The 18,064-nt window shown below is 32.2% G+C and overlaps 2 protein-coding genes across 3 annotated transcripts; one reads left to right on the forward strand and one right to left on the reverse strand.

Annotated features, from left to right (window-relative positions):
- The first annotated feature begins 2,134 nt into the window (after nucleotides 1-2,134).
- On the forward strand, nucleotides 2,135-5,785 carry LOC107010444. The gene is made up of 4 exons (XM_015209732.2): nucleotides 2,135-2,289; nucleotides 3,148-3,325; nucleotides 4,551-4,812; nucleotides 4,985-5,785. The coding sequence occupies exons 2-4, from the start codon at nucleotides 3,157-3,159 to the stop codon at nucleotides 5,328-5,330; spliced, it is 777 nt and encodes a 258-aa protein (XP_015065218.1). The 5' UTR covers nucleotides 2,135-2,289; nucleotides 3,148-3,156; the 3' UTR covers nucleotides 5,331-5,785.
- A 3,793-nt stretch (nucleotides 5,786-9,578) lies between these two features.
- LOC107019190 (DUF21 domain-containing protein At4g33700-like) lies at nucleotides 9,579-15,445 on the reverse strand. 2 transcript variants are annotated; one of them, XM_015219779.2, is made up of 12 exons: nucleotides 15,250-15,445; nucleotides 14,773-15,120; nucleotides 13,939-14,015; nucleotides 13,760-13,843; nucleotides 12,685-12,798; nucleotides 12,432-12,518; nucleotides 12,038-12,177; nucleotides 11,862-11,949; nucleotides 11,028-11,101; nucleotides 10,168-10,295; nucleotides 9,814-10,079; nucleotides 9,664-9,708 (listed from the first exon to the last, which is right to left on the reverse strand). In XM_015219779.2, exons 2-12 carry the CDS (start codon nucleotides 14,948-14,950, stop codon nucleotides 9,664-9,666), a joined length of 1,281 nt encoding a protein of 426 aa, XP_015075265.1. In that variant the 5' UTR covers nucleotides 14,951-15,120; nucleotides 15,250-15,445. The 2 variants fall into 2 exon arrangements, with proteins under 2 accessions (XP_027774512.1, XP_015075265.1); XM_027918711.1 differs by having other exon boundaries at nucleotides 9,579-9,708; nucleotides 14,773-15,445.
- Nucleotides 15,446-18,064: the final 2,619 nt, after the last annotated feature.

The following is an 18,064-nucleotide window of genomic DNA, read 5'->3' on the forward strand; positions in this document are numbered from 1 at the left end:
TTTTTTGCTCAAATTTTCCAGAATGCTTCTAAAACTTATTTCCAGGTTCTGGGACATTACTCCATAATTTTGCACATCATTTTTACGGGTTAATTTAGCATTTGTTTCTTATACATTCGTTAATGTTCTTAAGACAAATTTAGGGGGATGATTTGATCATTTATTGTGACTAGAATTTATAGCCTTTCAACCATGTGAATATTACGATTTTAAGAGCCTCTATTTGCACATAAAACACGAGTAATCTCAAATCTATTAACATGCTAAAGAAAGACTCAAAGTCATGATCAAAATCTTGCACAAATACATACATATTTACATTCATATTTTTCGAAAAACATAAAATATAATCACATCATCATGAACACATACTCGAAACGAGATTATCACCACAAACAAGTATCCCTAAATTCTATCAACAAGAACACCCAACCTAAGATCATAGGGAGCTAGTGACAGGGATATACAACGGGGAACAACCTTAGTTTCGAGATGAATAGTTTGAATCGTAAGGGACCTCTTGGGAAAGGATCCAAGAGAGAAGAAAACCCATACCTTAATCGAAGTTCAAACTTTAAATGTTGCTGCCCGGAAAACTCCTCTAAACCACCCCCAATTCACTTCAACGTACACCTCTCTCGACAAACCTCTCTTAGCCTTGACGTTTTGATTACTTTTTCTTTTGCTTAAAAATTTTTGTTAGTTCTTCAAGCATGAAAACTGTTGATATTTTGGCAGAAATAATGTGAGGAAGATGGAGAACGTGAGAGAGGGAGTTAAGAAGCGTGAGAGAGAGAGGACTAATTGGATTAGGAGACTAATTCAAGAATTAGTCAAATAACATTTAAAATAAATAAATACAAATCTGTTTTATTTATTTATTTATTTATTCATTTAAAACGTGAAAGGACAATTATGCCCTTAAATACCTATTTATTCTTATTTATATAATTCTTTTTTTTGAATCGTTACAAATATAAGACATGAATCAATACGAAAATATAAATATAATATAAATCGAAATATATACATGGACAATGATTATACATATACCTTATGATGCCCGAATAACCCAGAACCAACAACTTTATTTTTATCATAGTGTACTGTACAAACGTCAGTTTTATCTTTCCTTTTCTTACTTGACCCAGCAACAACATTGGCATGATCTTTCACACCTCCATCCACAAATCTAGTTGAGTCATTCCTCAATTTAGATATAATATATTGCATGGTATTCGATTTGGATATTGAACCTGAAATCTCCCTAAAATCCTGAATTAGACCCAAAGAAAATAATGGGTGTTCAACATTATTTTCAACATGCAATGATATACCTAGTGTGAATCTCTTCGATGTAGATTGGACATCTATTTTTTGAACCAAAAATCTGTATGGATTATGAACTGAAGTGAAAAAGTAGTTTGAAAAAAATTAACAAAATTGATAAAATGAGATGAATTTTTAGCGGTACCTGAAATTTTGGAAGTAGTTTTGAAAACGTTTTCTCCATGCTAGAGAAGTTTGAAAATTGAAATTGAATTTTTGAAGAATATTAGGACGAAATTGAAGGAAAGAAGAAGAGATTGTATAATATGAAGGAGAAAGAGAAAACTTCCGATTTATTTTTTTAAAATATTTTATTCAATTCAGTGGAGTCCTATAATAGCAAAGTAAACGTGTTTTTGCTTATTAAAGTAAATAATTAAAAGAAAAATTACTGCATTTAATTATATTTATTATTTTGTCATTCTCTATAATTATCTAAAAAAAAAAAGTGAATAAGTGTACGCATATTTCATGATCCAAATCCAAAATCTAAGCAAAACAAAATTGGGCTACCTAAAGGAGAGCCCATAGTGTAGAACTTCTTGCCCAAACCAAGAGAGATAAAAGTGGATTTGATTTGATGATACTAATAAATGTCACTTTTACCTTATTCAATAGGCGTGTGTTTTGTTTTGTCCAAAATTTGATCACTTTTTTACTTATTTTTGTTAGTTAGTTTTGGAAGTATTATTATATGCTTTTTTTAGTTTAAAAGTTTCCTAATTATTATTTTCCTAAATTTAGAATTGGAATCCCATACAATAATATTGTTATTAATAGTAGTATTATTATAACGATAAATACATAGAACATAATTACTCTAACTTAGGAAGGGTATTTTGGTCCTTGGCGTTCTTTCCGCCATTGCTTCATAGGGTGTTCCTCGTATAGGAGGAATCAAGAATTTACATCAGATTTGATCCTTGGAAGTGCAGGTTGTCTCTTGCTCTCTCTTCCCAGGTATGTATTTATCTCCTTCATCTTTAGGGTTTACTTTTATCTGTCGCTTCTTGCTCTGCCTTTGATCTCGACTTGTGTTTCTTCGTTTAATCTAATTTATTTCTTTTCTCTGCGATTTGGCGTCTTTCGATGTGTTCGTTATTACTCAATTCAGGGCTTTTTGGTTCTTTCGGGGATTTGGGATTTTTGACGGCCTAAACCCACTGCCTTAGGGTTGAGCCGCCCTTGATTGACCAAAGTCTCAAATTTCAACTATTTTATATATTCCATCTCATCTTTTGTTATGGGTTGGTTTTACAGCAAATTTTTGTATCTCTATGCCTGATTTGTGTCGTACCATTGTGGAATCCCTCGCAGTTGTGGATTTACTAATTTTTGGTATTGCCTACAGATAGAAGATAACTCTAGTTTATATCAGAAGGCAAATTATGCATGAATTGTGGAATGAATATAAAGGATTCATATAGTCAAACTCAACTAGCTTGGGGCTGGGACGTAGTTGATTTGTTGATTATCATCTATGAAGAAAGAAGATGTTTTTACTGGGCGTTTTGCATGTTTAAAACATATATGTTGTATTTTAGGATAACTTACTTTGGTAGAAGCCAGTTATTGGCTTCCCACTGCGGATACGGTATCTGCTAATTTTATATGTCACCTATGGACAGACAAATCTTGGATGTGAAGGAAATTACTGCATCATTTAAAAGATTAACATATTTATACAAGTCTTCTTTGATTTAACGTATGTGTAGTTGGAGCTGCTTATATGGTGAATATACCTCTGCTGCAAGATTTCATTTGTTTCACCAGTTGCTGTTCTGCATAGTAAACCATGCCTCTTGTGTATTGTTATAGGTGCTGAATATGGATTTGGAGACAGAGAATAGAATTGCGACAATTCTTTTGAAAGAGGCTGCAGAATTGAGGCGGCAAGCACAGTCAGAGGGTGCACTTTCTTATCTTCATCGGCCTAATGTCAGGGGGAGACCAAATTCACGGTTTTTAACAGCAACTGTTCTTGGAGTACAACAAGGTAAGCATCACTTCTATTTCCCATCTAGTTCTAGCTTTTTGTTATGGTCTGATCCATTATTTCTCATTTTGCCGTCTTTAAAAACTTTTCCACCCTAAGTAAATCAATATCTGGCTGCACTTGATTGGAGTTAGTGTCAGTTATTCAGCTAATTTTACATCCTCTAGGCAGAAATTTGTGGTAAGTTCTACTAGTCGCTGAGAAAATAGAGAGTGTAGTGTAGTGACAATAAATATGAAAGCTTAAGAATAGCCGACTGGTGAGGAAGATTTATAAGTGCAAAAAAAGTATGGAAGCTTAGAGTATGGTTTCTTGTGGCTTTGCATTTTGGATTCTTTAAGCTAAGGTTGGGAGCGCTGTAATACTAATTACAGAAGTATCAGTGAGTGAAGGAAATAGAAGAAGAATTAGGACGATCATGCAGAGGAGTAAAGGGCATTCTGTTGGTAGAACTATTTCTTCCACTTTGTGCATATGGGCATTGTTGTATCAGTATCTTCCACAAGAGGACGACGCTAAACATTTAGTTTTACATTATAGCTTCACATTTGAGTTTTGGAATTTATTCTTCAATATGGTCCACATCAGTTGTGCTGTTAGGCAGCTTCTTTAATGCTCGTCAGGCAAAGGATTTGGGAAACATAAGAGGAGGATCTGGGCTACAATTCCAGCTTGCATTTGGTGGGTTGGTGATATGGAAAGAAAGAAACTAAATTTGTTTTTAAAGCAAATTATGAGAAAATATTCATATTTTGAAATATCGATGTATTTTTTTTGGATTTTGGCACATATTAGAAGATTTTTACACTTGTGGAGGATATGTTAAATTTCTCAGCTTCCTACAGTAATATAAAGGAACTGAGTTTTTTGTAATTTGTGGCAGTCTTTGTGTACGCTTTGTTCATGAAAATCAAGTGATTGCATAAGCACCTCTCACATACATTCAAGTTGTGTACAAGATAAAATAAGAATTATTTCATACATATGCTTATTTGTTTTTCCTCAATTTTGTTTCGTGTGAATGATGTTTTGTTGCCTTAGTAGGTTGCGTAGGGCTTGATGTGTGAAGAATCTACATGAACACTACGGTTGTCAGTCTGGAAAATGTGAAAGTGTAGTTTATTTGAAGGGTAAAATTAGTCTCGTATACGGCAAAATGGACATGTCTCATACGTTTGTGCTTTAGTTTGCATCTTTTTGTGACACTTAAATTTACCAATTGCAGCTAACCGGGCTGTTGAAGTAAATGAGATGTGGAAGTTAAGGCAGAAAGAGGTGGAGCTTGAAAACAGGATCAAGGGAAGGTTGGCAGATAAGAACACTGATACAAAGTGTCATAATTTTAGTGTCTCTGAAAGGAGGTCACGTGAGAGATATGATGCTGATTCTGGCTCAAGGGGATCAAAGAGAAGGAAGATACAAGATTCTCATTCAAGTGAAGATGAAGGATTAAGAGATGCTGAAATTGAGGAATTTCTACATTCGAGGTCAGTCTTTCTTCAAAACATCTATTCGTGCAATGAAAATGAAAATAAATAAGGAAATTAGACCACATCTTTTTGTGGCTGCATGCATTGAGTCTAATACTTTCACTTGTATTTAGGGTGTCAAAACCTCAATTTGCCTCACATAGCTAATTGAACATCTTGTTATTGGCAGGGTCAAGCGAGGAAGGGGGACTGTTGGGTCACGGATGGATGAAGCTGGTCCTTACCTTCCTTCTAGTCCAGATCCCAGAGAAAAAGAGTCAGCAAGTCCTGATGTGAAACTAAGCAAAGGTAGTGGGTATCATGTTGTCGTTGGGCCAGAGAAGCCCGTCTGGCTGAATTCCCCTGGTTCTTCGGAAAATGAGTCTCTGTCAGATGATAATAGAAAGGCCCCAAAGAAGGCTAAATCCAGTAAGCACCATGACCACTGTAGGAAACATAGATCAAAAAAGAAGTCCAAAGACAGGGAGCATAAAAGTAGGAGAAGAGAGGAGAAAAGACTCAAACGTCACAGATAGATAGTATTCCCTTAGTGGTATATGATAACTTATCCGGTCCTTGTTGATTCATAAGTTCGTTCAGATGTTAAACGCCATTACTTTTGCTCCTGCTTCATGGAAGTTCCATTTGTTGTGTACTTTTGTATATTTTGCATATTTCTCCTGTAAAGATTACCTTCCATTTCTCACGCCCACTTCAACAAAAGTCATGTAAACTTCTTCAAGAAACAAGGTCAGTATAACTCGTTTCTTGTATCTTGTAAGCATGGCTTGCCAACTGGTTGATTTGACCCCAACTCGATTGTCTGTGCCAGTCTAGTCATGTTCAAGCAGATCTTACTAGTGTCTATAACTATGGTGTGCTAAGCTAGCTCAAATTGTCTTCCTTTTCAACACTGATGTATGTTTTTTCAGCTTTACCTGGGCATTGTTCATGTCAAAGAAATAAATGAATACTAGTGGTGAGCTTTGGATTTTGGTTTGTACTTTTGCTGTCCTATACGGCTATACTAGATTATGTACAAATAATGCCTTCTATGTTTATACTTTTTTCTTAAAGTATCGGAAAATTTTTGAAAAAGAAGTAAGAAAATCACTTAACAAACATTTTCTTTTCCTATTCAACACACCTAAGAGGAGTTCGGAGCCTAAAGGGTACAAAATTTTAATAAAAATTTCAAAACGGTATATAAAATTTTATATTAATCAAAACGGTAAAATCGGTGCACCAACCGCGGCTTACCCCATCGGAAAAAGCAAAATCGCTGCCTCTGCAGCGATTTTGCAAAATGTAATTTTTTTTTGAAAAAATGAAATCGCTGCCTAAGCAGCGATTTTAAATTATTTTTTTTTTTAACAATAAGAAAATCGCTGCCCCAGCAGCGATTTATAGAAAAAAAAAATTTTTTTTACATATATATTTTTTTAAACAATAAGGAAATCGCTGCTCCAGCAGCGATTTCAAAAAAAATAAAGAAATCGCTGCTGGGGCAGCGATTTCAAAAAAAAAATTTTTTTTTTAATCGCTACCCCAGCAGCGATTTAATATTTTTTTAGAAATTTTTTTTTTATGAAATCGCTGCCCCAGCAGCGATTTCTTTATATATATATATTTTTTGAAATCGCTGCTGGGGCAGCGATTTCCTTATTGTTTAAAAAAAAAAAAATTTAAAATCGCTGCTGGGGCAGCGATTTTCTTATTTTAAAAAAAAAAAAATTTTTTCTATAAATCGCAATTCAAAAAAATAAAAATCAACCACAAATAAAATGCACATTAAGAAATAATACTAAATTTTTTTGATAAGTATAAATGTACTATAATCAAGATGCATCGTTTGTAGAATTTATGATAAGTACTCATAAAGCCCTTTAATTACTCTACTAATAATTATTATTGGAAACTGGAAAAGACTTGACTGAATCCAAAGCAACAAAGATAATTAGGGTGTATTGAGATATGTTTTCTAATTAATTTGGGTGTGTTCAAAAATAATTGCTCATTTTTTTTACCAATATTTTATGTTTTTATTACGTGAATTTTGTGGCAATTCTATACTCCCTTCATTTCATATTAATTGATATATTGAAATATTTTTTCAAAAAAAAAAACTTTTTTTTTTAAAAATAAAGAGATCGTTGCTTTCATAAAAAGAAATTTTTTTTTCAAAAAAAATATTAAATCGCTTTTTTTTTTTGAAATCGGTGCTTCTTTATTTATTTTTTTAATTTTATTTGTTTTTTGAAATTCCTTATTGTTTAAAAAAAAAAAGAAATTCTATAAATAGCTGCTGAGGTAGCGATTTCCTCATTGTTTAAAAAAAAAAAAATTCTATAAATCGCTGCTTAGGCAGCGATAATTTTTTTTAAAAAAAAAAAAATCATTTTGCAAAATCGCTGCAGATGCAGCGATTTTGCTTTTTTCGGTGGGATAAGTCGCTGTTGGTGCAGCGATTTTACCATTTTGGTTAATATAAAATTTTATATACCGTTTTGGAATTTTTGTTAATATTTTGTACCCTTTAGGATTCGGACTCCATCTAAGAGTCCATGCATTTTGATCGTTTCGTTTTTTGCACTAATGTTTTTGTTGTATAATAATCATCTCAGAATTAGGAAGATAATTATAAGGATGAGCAACAAATTAGGTAAGCCAATTTTTGTTTAAAAGAAATTCAATGCAAGTCACTTAATATAAAATGTGCTTAGAAATAATTCTTACCAAAACTATCAAGGATGTAAATGGGGTTAGGGGGGGGGGGGCAGGATAGGGGGATCTAGTAGGATTTTGCCCTGCCTACCTTGCCCATGTGTAGTGTTTTGTCCAAATTTTAGACTCATTGAGCCCTGCCCTGTCCATGTTTTCTTTTCATTTTCTTTATTTCACTGTATTCTATTTAACTTTTTGATTTTGTACTTCAGCATTATAACATTTTACAGTGAAAGGCTTACTGTATTGTAAAATGAAATTATTATTTTTTATAAGTAAGTTGTCCAGTTTAATTTATACTGACGCAAATGATTAAAAAGACATGTTTTGTGATCGGAAAAGACGACTCAAGTCAAACAGACAGATTTAATGTCAAAAATCGAGTAGAAATTATGTATATTTTAATCTCGAAATAGGATTAGAAAATCACAAGGGAATCTACAAAAATTCTATGATCTTCAAATCCTGACAAATGAGTTTAAAAAATTGAAAAAATAATCTCAATGACCTATAATTTTTTTATTTTATTTTTTAAAATCAATAATGATCTATTGATAATTTTAATCTCAATAATCTATAGTCACTAACTCACTATAACAATTATCACTAGGATTATTTTTAAATCAAAATTATTAACTAAGGGTATTTTTGTTCAATTTTTCACCGTTCAAAGGTATTTTAAAGTTTTTTTTATTGTATTTATCTAGATTGTGTCCAAATAATACTTTTTTGATTATATTTTTCTCTCATGTATCAGAAAATTAAAAAAAGAAGTAAAAATCCACTTATTTCCTAAAAAACATTTTCCTTCCTATTTAATGCTCTTTTGTTCGATCATAGTTATTCACTATACTAAAAATAGTTGTCAAGCAATACTTGTTCAATTAAGAAAATCAAGAGATAATTTTACTTTTTGTGTCCATTTTATCCTTATTATTAAATATAACAAGTTTTTTTTAAAGAACTAAATTTAATAAAATCGAATAATAATATAACAATATTATCCCTATTATTTACCCTCTGTCCACTATTGTTTGTCACGATAAGTTCATGCACAAACCTTAAGAAAAATTTAATACAAGATTTGTACTTTGTCTTGTAACTTTAAAATGACCACTACTTTTTTAAACTAATAGTTATGTAATTATTAAGGGTAGAGTTTGAAAAAAAGTGACTAAACATTTCTTGATTGTTCAAACTAAAAATTAATTTTGAACGACTATATTGAATATACCTAACAAACAATAATAGACCGAAAGAGTATCACTTTATTTCTCAATAGAGTGTCAAATTAATAGTGAACAGGAAAAATCCACGTGTATATCGATCAATTGACGTTCCTTTTGCTCTATAAAAGGGGGCATTTTCTTAGTTGGAATATAAATCCACAATCAAACTCGTTAATACGAAATATACATTAAGCAAATAGTCCCACTTCTCTCTATTAAAAAAAAAAATTAATTAACTCTGTGGATCGGAGTTTAATCAGCTGGAAGCTAAGGGATTAAGAAGATGGAGATTATTGATATTTATCTGTTGTCCACTTTAATTGTTTTGTTCTTTGCATTTATATTTTTGTTGTATAATAATTATCTCAGAATTAGGAAGATAATTATAAAGAAGAGCAACAAATTAGGTTCAAATAATGTAGGATTAGTAATTAATGAATGTTTAAATGATATGGTAATAAAAATATGGATGTTATCATAGTCGGTGCTGGCGTTCAGATTTAATTAATTTTTTATTATTTATATTTATAATAGAGAGAAATGGCACTATTTGCTTAATGTTTATTTCGTACTAATGAGTTTGATTGTGGATTTATATTACAACTAAGAAAATGCCCCCTTTTATAGAAAAAAAGGCACGTCAGGTTCATAATTGTTCACTATTAATTTTAGGCACACAGATCTTGTGATTTAGGGGAAAATGAACAAGGTAGTAAGTGCATGACCACATTTTTAGGCACACATTCCTTTGAAAGAACCTTTTTGAGGCTATACGTCGACAGAAGTCTTGTACAATATGACTAGAATTTATGAATTATATTATACTTGATCTAAAGTCCAGCAAAATATTTTTTTTTTAATAAGACAACAAAAATTTCTAATTATACATTGTGTATTGTGTATGACATAACTACGATCATGAAACCTCCTCATGGTGATCCGTCTCATCAAAGATTTCCTCCTACACAGAAAAAGAAGCAGAATTGACATTTTATAAGATACCTTTGAGCAGCACTAGTCTAGAAAAACATTAAAATATAAAATGGCAAATTGTAAGAAGTTTTACCTGTAAAAGCTCTTCAATAACATCTTCCATAGTTATAATTCCAACAACCTCTTCCTCTTCTGGGAGTTTTGGCAGCGGATTTCCGTCTATTGGCAGAATGTCCGCGTACATATTTTTTGTCCACTTTTTGCTCCTGGTACTTTTGAATGAAGCATTTCCATTGTTAGGGAAACTCTTCCACTTCTGCAATGATCGTTTTGTCTTAAGACTCTTCTCAAGGGGAGGCTTTTCACCATCGATGTCTACCCTGACATCTTTCACAGGAGCTGGAAAAGTAAAGAGAAGGTGGAGTCTCCAAATTAAAGAAGGTTTACATGCGATAAAAGAAAAATAACCCCGGCTGGCAAAACATACTCTCTCCGGGGGATTTGCTAGCAGGCTGATCCATATCATCTTTGCACTGACTTACTACCACAGCCATATGGCTATGACCTTTCTGAAACTCATTCAGGATGTCATCCAAATGCATAGAATCTGGGACCCTGCACCATAAGAACAGAAATCAAAAAGACGTTTATGTGGGATACTGGAAGCACAAGAACAATCACCACACAGTAATTGCAACCTAAAATGAATGCAACATCACTGACACAAACAAGATGGACTTCCATTCTTAGAAAAGGTTAGATGACATAAAACACAAGACCAAAATATTTTCATCTCGAATAGTCATGACACTATCAGCGACAGCATTTAAGTTGCCTTGTCTACATTGAAATTGAATATCATGTTCACTTTCCCCATCTTTTATCATTTTCATCAATGCATTTTCATATATTTTTAGAACTATCCGTCTTCCTAAAAAATAAACTTACTTCAAATGAAAGTAAATCATTTTTTTTATTTCAATTAAGATACTGGTAGAACCAACTCTCACTGAATGGAGTAATGTCATTCAATTTGGAAGCACTGAAGTTAGAGATGTGAAATATATAATGGAAAAGCTTTTTAACTGTGCTATACTACAATGCATTTCAGCTCTAGGCTGAACTAAACACAAAAATGTTACATGTCAAAAAACCCTGAATTTCTGAAAAGAAGACAGCAAAAGAACTTGAATTCAAATTAAAGATATGCTGCTAACTGAACACAAAAAGTTAAATATATGCTTGCAACAATCAAAAAACCAAAGAAAGCAGCAACCATAACCCAAAGAAAGCACAAGAGTAAATTTGCTTTTGCAGCCTCTACAACACTTGAGATATAACATATACCTTGGGATTCTTCGGATGGTAACATTTTTCACAGGAGTTCCATCTTCTGGATGAACAGTCAACAAGTTCTTAACCTAGAATGTCATAAAACAAGTAGGCATTAATGACAAAAATGGACATAGACTTGTTTGTAGATGTAGGCAGATGGTGGATAAGTACAATTAACTACACACATGAATAGACAGGGCAAAAGCAAGCTTAACTCTGAGAATGCACTTATATCTGATACAGACCAGTGTTTAAGAAGTTGATTTAGCCAGAGTTTATCATGAATTCATGATGAGTTATGAGAAGACACTGCATATCTCAACACTCGAGGCAGAATCTCAAGCATTTCATGATTGGAAGTGAACTTATTCAACTGAATTCTTTTGAGGAAAATGGAAGTTTTTGAACATTGTATATCAGTATAAATCTGGTAATGTATCACACCACATTTTTGTCTTGGGTAAAAATGACTTAAGAAATGATGATAGGGGAAAAGATATCACAAGCCCTAAAAGTTCCACAAACAGCCACCTAGGAGGATACTTCCCATGAATTTAGTAGTGATATTTCTCTCACTAAGTTCCAGCAGTGCATGGGTTCATAGAAACCTACCAAGTCGCTACAAAATCAAAATCACCATTCAAGTGGAACAAGAAATTGGAAGTAACTGGAGGATTAGATAACAGCTTTTGGCTCATGAAACATAGAAACAAAGTCCTTCAAACTTTGCAAGCGGGAATTGAAATAAAGTTCGTGGAGAAGAATTGTTTTATTTTTGTACCTAAATTAGGGAGAAAATGCTTCCAACTACGTCGAGGGAAAGTGCACAAATAAATCAATAATTACCAGGATTAACCCTATTATGTTTGTAGGTTGGTCATAGTAGACTGGTATCCTGCTATGCCCTTTCTCCAAAATCAAGTTCATCAGATTCCTGTACATAAATAGGGGAATATAGAGTATCAAACAGCTGAAAAGGCAGTGATACATAAATCTATTACGACATCAAACGATATAGAAACCTGTCCAGCTTTGCATTAATATCAATAGCAAAGATTTCAGATATTGGGGTCATCGCATCACTAGCTGTCTTGTCATGCAGCTCAAGAGCACCAGCAATTATCGTTGTCTCATCATGTGTAAGCTCCCCCCCTTTACCAGCCTGTTTACAAGGAAGTCACAGTATTAGAAGTATAAAACAACCAACACATGGTAAGTAGGAATCCTAATTCAAGTGGTTTAGCAGTACAGATTCTCTAGATCGAAAAACAAGTAGAATTCTTATCCAAATCGAAAAAAGGAAGTATTAAGTCAATTAGACGATACAGGAAATAAAAACAGCTAGATCTATGTGGCAATGTATTAGAAGCACAAACACATAACTAAATCAACATCATAGCTGCTTCAATTAATTACCTCATTCCCATGCAAATTTACTAGAGTTTTCAACTCAGCTCGTCGGAAAAGAGCTCTATTTCCATGTCCCAGCAGAAAGTCCAACAGCTGGAAATCACAGCAACTAAATGAGCTACTAATATAAAACAAACAACTAATATCCCAAAGCCAACGCTTGATAATCGAACTTGGAATACAGTTGACACTCAATTCAGAAAGACAACTTTCAGCTAGATGGGAAGTTTAACATAAATCATTGCATAAAAGTGTCTACCTTGCTTATCGGATATGCAATAGGAAAACAGATGCAAACAAGAACACGAACAATTGGGGCTGTAGCTGCACCTATTGCAAGTCCATATCTTGAGCAAAGAGATTGTGGTATGATCTGCTCAACCACACAATAGAAAAGAGAACATGTAAATTCTCTTGAAACTAACAAAAAAGACGCACATATAAAAGATCATCTGCTTTCACCAAACAGCTTAAGTCTTTCACTTTTAAGGAAAACTAATACATCTAAACTCTTGCTAAATTGTGTCTTTAGAACAATACATCTTTATCAAATTCCTTCTTCATTAGACAAGGAGGTATAGAACAATGAATAAGAAGCATTTTTAACCAGGACTTTGTTTACACGACTCCCAGACTGTCGAGTAAGCCTAATGACAACTTAAAGGCAACAATCCATGTATGGTAATGAGGTCCTGAAAGTAATCCCAAACCCAGAAGCTTGTTTGCCCGTTTCAACAAATGCTGCTGAAGTTTCTTAGTATATATTCCCTTCGAAAAGTTGAATAGAATTAATTGCACTTATTTGAATGGGAGGGAGTGATAACAACTTCATCCCAAAGTATTAAATAATCATAGAGCAACTTAGGAGAAAATAATAATCCTTAATAAGAAAAGGGCATGACTATCCTAAAGAATCACATCACGTAATTAAAGTGGATTCATTCTACGTGTGTAAATTTGGTGTAGATAAATCCATAAAGAGCAGGGAGGTACACACACCATAGAGGACCCTACTTCCCTTCCCATCTAGGTAGGTGCACGGGAACACCCAGCGACGACCCCACCAGTGTGATACCTAAATCCATGTCCTGGTTTCATCGGTTTTCAAGCATATGCTGAACAAAATAAATCCTCACCTCACTAAACAGAAATATAAAGTGAATTGTTGCCCACATGTACAATAAAGGGCAGCGAGACATACACACCATGTGGAACCCTATTTCCCTTCCCATCTAGGTGGGTGCACGGGAATACCCAACCACCCATCCCATCCAAGTGACATTCCTAAATCCATGTCCTGAAAGGTTATATCCTCAACAAAATAAAATCCTCACCTCACCAAACAGAAGTATCAACGTGACAGAAATCAGTATAGCACCCCAAGCAGTAACTAGGCCGTCAAGAAATATGGGAAGTGCCTGAAAGGTTATCACACAATGTAAGAGCTAAATAAATATCCAAAGAATGCACGAATTGTTTGTTGAAACATACAACCATAATCTTGCATATATACCTCCATAGCAGCAGCATTGCAAATAAGCAGAGTGCAAAGCAATAGATGCTGATTTTTAACAACAGGCAAGATCTTCTCTGTTAAGACAAAAGCAAAAAGTCTTAATTGTGAAATCATAATTCCCTAAACGAATAAATGTGCTGGGATGCCACTAGATTATTTCAAAACCTCAAGTCTCAAGACAATATTTAGTATCATCTACTTCTAAAACCTATTGACATCAGATAAAACCACTTATTGCATGTCTATCTCTCTCGCTCTCAATTCATCATTCTCAAAAACCCTCTTTTCCAGATCATCTAACTAAAACACCCAGAAATTACGTGTGGACAAGCAGTATCACACATTTAACTTCGCCATCCAAGGTTATTCCAACTAGTATCGAAATTATTTATGAGATCAAACTTTTAACTTGCGTTAAAAGACATATTATTTAGTATTGGAATGGAATAAGCCAAAGCTAGTTCAGATGATTTATATAATTGGTCCCAACTATTTCTGGATTGCAGCACAGATGATCTTTGAATTACTCAAGAAAGAAAGAATATCATTTCTTCGCAGATAATTGGTAAGTCCCTAGACCATACAAAGTCTAAGCATATTTATTGCTCAAAGATCTTGCGTTTATCATCTGGAAAAATCCAAAAACATTCATTAAATAGACGGTATTTGCTACTGCACGAAATACACAAAAGGAATCAAACTAACAAACCACTTCATCATATACCATAAAAGCAGCCAAAAGGCAGCAACATAGCAAAAAACTAACTTTAACAACAGACACACCGCCACAATGTTAGCAGCAAAATAAGGCCGGAAAAAAAGAAACAATACCAGCATTTTTACGATCAATTGGAGTTCCAGACTTGGCAAGGACTTCCAGATCAACTAGACTGAGCGACATGAGCCCTAGCGTAAGGCCAGACATCAACCCAGCGAAAAGTACCAGAAGAACAATTATCACAATATGTATGAAGAACCCTGTCTCGCAACATGTATACTCCACCGCCATTCACCTTCTCCTCCCAAAAAAAAAGTCCAACAACTTTGTAACCCTAAAAATCCTTAAAAACCTCAAAACTTAAATGTTAGAGAAACACAGGCCAGTTCTCAATCACCTCCATTTTCTTAACTCCCCAAATTTATATCTCCTCCAAATAACTTCACAGAAAAAATACGTCCCTAAAAAAACACAGCAGAAGAAAACAGTGCAACAGCTTTCAGAGGTCACAATTTCCTCGTTTTTTATTGAAACGGTAATTTGGAGAAACGGAAAGAATATATTATATACTCTACTTTATTTTCATTTACCAATAAAAAAAATGCTTGACAAGTGAGATTCGCCGGCGGCGGAATATACGGCAACTACGGTGGAGATTATGGATATGTATTCGCCGGAGAGAGAGGCTGCGGTAGGAAGGTGAAGTAATATCGAAAGTGACGTGTTAGCTTGAGAGAGAAGATGATAGTGATGCAGCTGAACTATTGATATTTATATCATTGATTGAAATTAAAAAAAAAAACATTTTATTACCCATATTTTGCTCTTTTTTATTTTATTTTGTCGGCTTATGACTTTATCTTGACAATTTTTTCCAACTTTACACCTCTGTTTTCCTGTTCTTCAGAATATCGCAAAGTTATTAAGAGTACCAGTATATATATAGTTTAAAAAAAACACTAGCAATTTTTTTTTAATTTCCCATTTTAGAAATGCTTCTTATCCGAAATATTCACCTATTCGAAGTTTTAAATTTTAACTTCTAATTAAAGTAAAGATTATTTCTAATGACACTAGCGTTTTGCTTGCTATATATTTAATAACTTGATACAAAATATATATTTATGATTAAAAAAAATTCCACCTAAAATTAAGAAGGTGAGAATTAAAAATGCGAGTTACCTTAGTCTTAATAATTTATCAAAAAATAGTAACTTTTCTATTTTTAAAATGTCAAAGTTAAAATTTATTAAAAAGTTGATCAAACAATTGGGAAAAATACCTACTTTTCCTAATCACCATTTTTGGATTCTCCTATGGAAGTATGAATTGTGAGTTGTGACAGTGAACAACTTTTGTTTTTTTTTGGTTAATTAGGAAATATTTTACTCTCTCCTTTAATTCATGTAGCATAATTTATATTATAATTTAATCCTATTTTTTTGATCTCGTGAATTCAAAATAAAAATACTTAAAAAACAAAAATTACATATTTTAGAAACTGCTTAACAAGAATTATAAGTCGTAATAAATTATAATTTAAAATACTTTTAAATTTTTGAAAATTACATTTAATTTTTTTTAAATCTGACTAAATATCACGTAAATCGAAATAAAAAAACGTGAGTCCATGTCAATTAACTACAGAGTTCCAATCTTATATCGCTCAAAATATCATTTTTATAATGTTCGCTATCCACATATTTACGTGTATGCTAATTTTATTTTTAAAAAAAAATTATGGTGTGGGGATATGTAATATGATTAATTAACATAATCCCTGCTAATGTCTCATCCCACACGAGTTCGGATTTACTATTGGTAATAAGCAGTTTCATTTAATTATTGGTACCATGGTATTATATTATTCTTTTGGCCAAATCTTAGCACCTCAATTTTTTATTTATTTTTCGTACTGATCTCGTGGTTATGATCCTGTGACATATATGACAGCTGCGACCCAACTAGATAAAGTACATATTATTATACTATTGAACTAACATAATCAAAGACTAATACTGATTCACTCGTATTAATTAGTTAATTAACTATTTAAGTATGTAATATATGCACTTAATAATTGTCATCGTCATTTTGTGACTAAAAGCTGGATCTTCTCTGGTGGGACTAGGCATAAAATGTTGGGCTCACGTAATGTCTGTTACGATTTAGTTTAGTGTAAATTACGTAAATTTTATAATTTTAATATTAAATAACAATTTATTCTTAATAAGTTTTTAATTACATTAATTTTTTAAAAATTAAAAAAATTGAATACAATAATTGAAGCTTGAATATATTAAAAATTAGCTCGGATATACAATATGTCACTCAAATACATTTAGTATTAGCTTGAATACATTAAAAACTAGCTCAAATATATTAAAAACATTCTCGCATACTTTAATATGCAGCTCAGACATATTAAAAAATAAAAAAATTTAAATTTTTTCAAAATTCAAAAATAAAACAAAATATGTATATTTGTGTAAGTTGTATATAGGGCCCAAAACATATAGTACTATTCAAGTTGTAACATGGAACATGGTCTATTTAATGAAAAAAAATTCAAAACAGACAAAGTAACTTATCCTAGTCTGATTTTATTTTATTTTATAAAAAATGGGCATGTTTGGTAACTTGACAAATATTAATTTGATGCGAGTAATTAATTAACGAACAAATTATAATAAATTTGAATGAGTTGACAATTGAAGTGAGTTTAGAGAAGACGGAGTGTATGTAAATTTTATTATTATCTCGTAAGAAAAAAGTTATTTTTGAAGATATTAATAGTTAAATGAGTTAGTAAGAGCATGTTTGACATTATTTTTGAAAAGTCAAAGTCACTTATTTTGCGATTTTTTCTTGAAAAATGAAGCTTTTGATAAATTAATAATTACTGTTTTTAAATAAAAAAATAGTTTCTCTCTATAAAATAATTTTATTATTAAAAGTACATCAATCCTTGTCCTTTTTATAGTTTGACTCTTAAAAACATTTTTTAAAGAAACAGTTTAGTCTATTAATCAAAAAAACACTTTTTAAATAAATAAATTAAATATAAATTAATTATTTAAAAAAAATTCCAAAAGAAAATATCTTTTAAAAAAATACTTATAAGTAATTTTTATCGACAGTACTAAACAAGACTAAGGGTGTGTTTGGTACGAAGGAAAATGTTTTCCGTGGAAAATGTTTTCCTAGAAAATGTTTTCCTGGAAAACAAGTAGATTTTGGACTTATTTTCTCATGTTTGGTTGGTGAGTAAAAAATATTTTTTGGAAATGATTTTTAGTGTTTGATTTATGAATGAAAAGTATTTTTGAGGAACATTTTTTATTTTTACTAGAGTAGAAAATAATTTATAAAATTGAGAATATTTTTTAAAAACAATTTTTTTGG

The sequence above is a fragment of the Solanum pennellii genome, chromosome 1 (assembly GCF_001406875.1).
Source record: "Solanum pennellii chromosome 1, SPENNV200".
Taxonomy (NCBI): domain Eukaryota; kingdom Viridiplantae; phylum Streptophyta; class Magnoliopsida; order Solanales; family Solanaceae; genus Solanum; species Solanum pennellii.

Bases quoted from the DNA above. Each gene is read 5' to 3' on its own strand.
- LOC107010444 (XM_015209732.2), top strand. From the start codon at position 3,157: ATGGATTTGGAGACAGAGAATAGAATTGCGACAATTCTTTTGAAAGAG. The intron at 3,326-4,550 runs GTAAGCATCACT...TACCAATTGCAG, and splicing joins TGTTCTTGGAGTACAACAAG to CTAACCGGGCTGTTGAAGTA. The intron at 4,813-4,984 runs GTCAGTCTTTCT...TGTTATTGGCAG, and splicing joins GAGGAATTTCTACATTCGAG to GGTCAAGCGAGGAAGGGGGA.
- LOC107019190 (XM_027918711.1), bottom strand. From the start codon at position 14,950: ATGGCGGTGGAGTATACATGTTGCGAGACAGGGTTCTTCATACATATT. The intron at 12,799-13,759 runs GTGAGGATTTTA...GTGGTTGAGCAG, and splicing joins TGATACTTCTGTTTGGTGAG to ATCATACCACAATCTCTTTG. The intron at 11,950-12,037 runs GTTTCTATATCG...ATTTATGTACAG, and splicing joins ATTAATGCAAAGCTGGACAG to GAATCTGATGAACTTGATTT.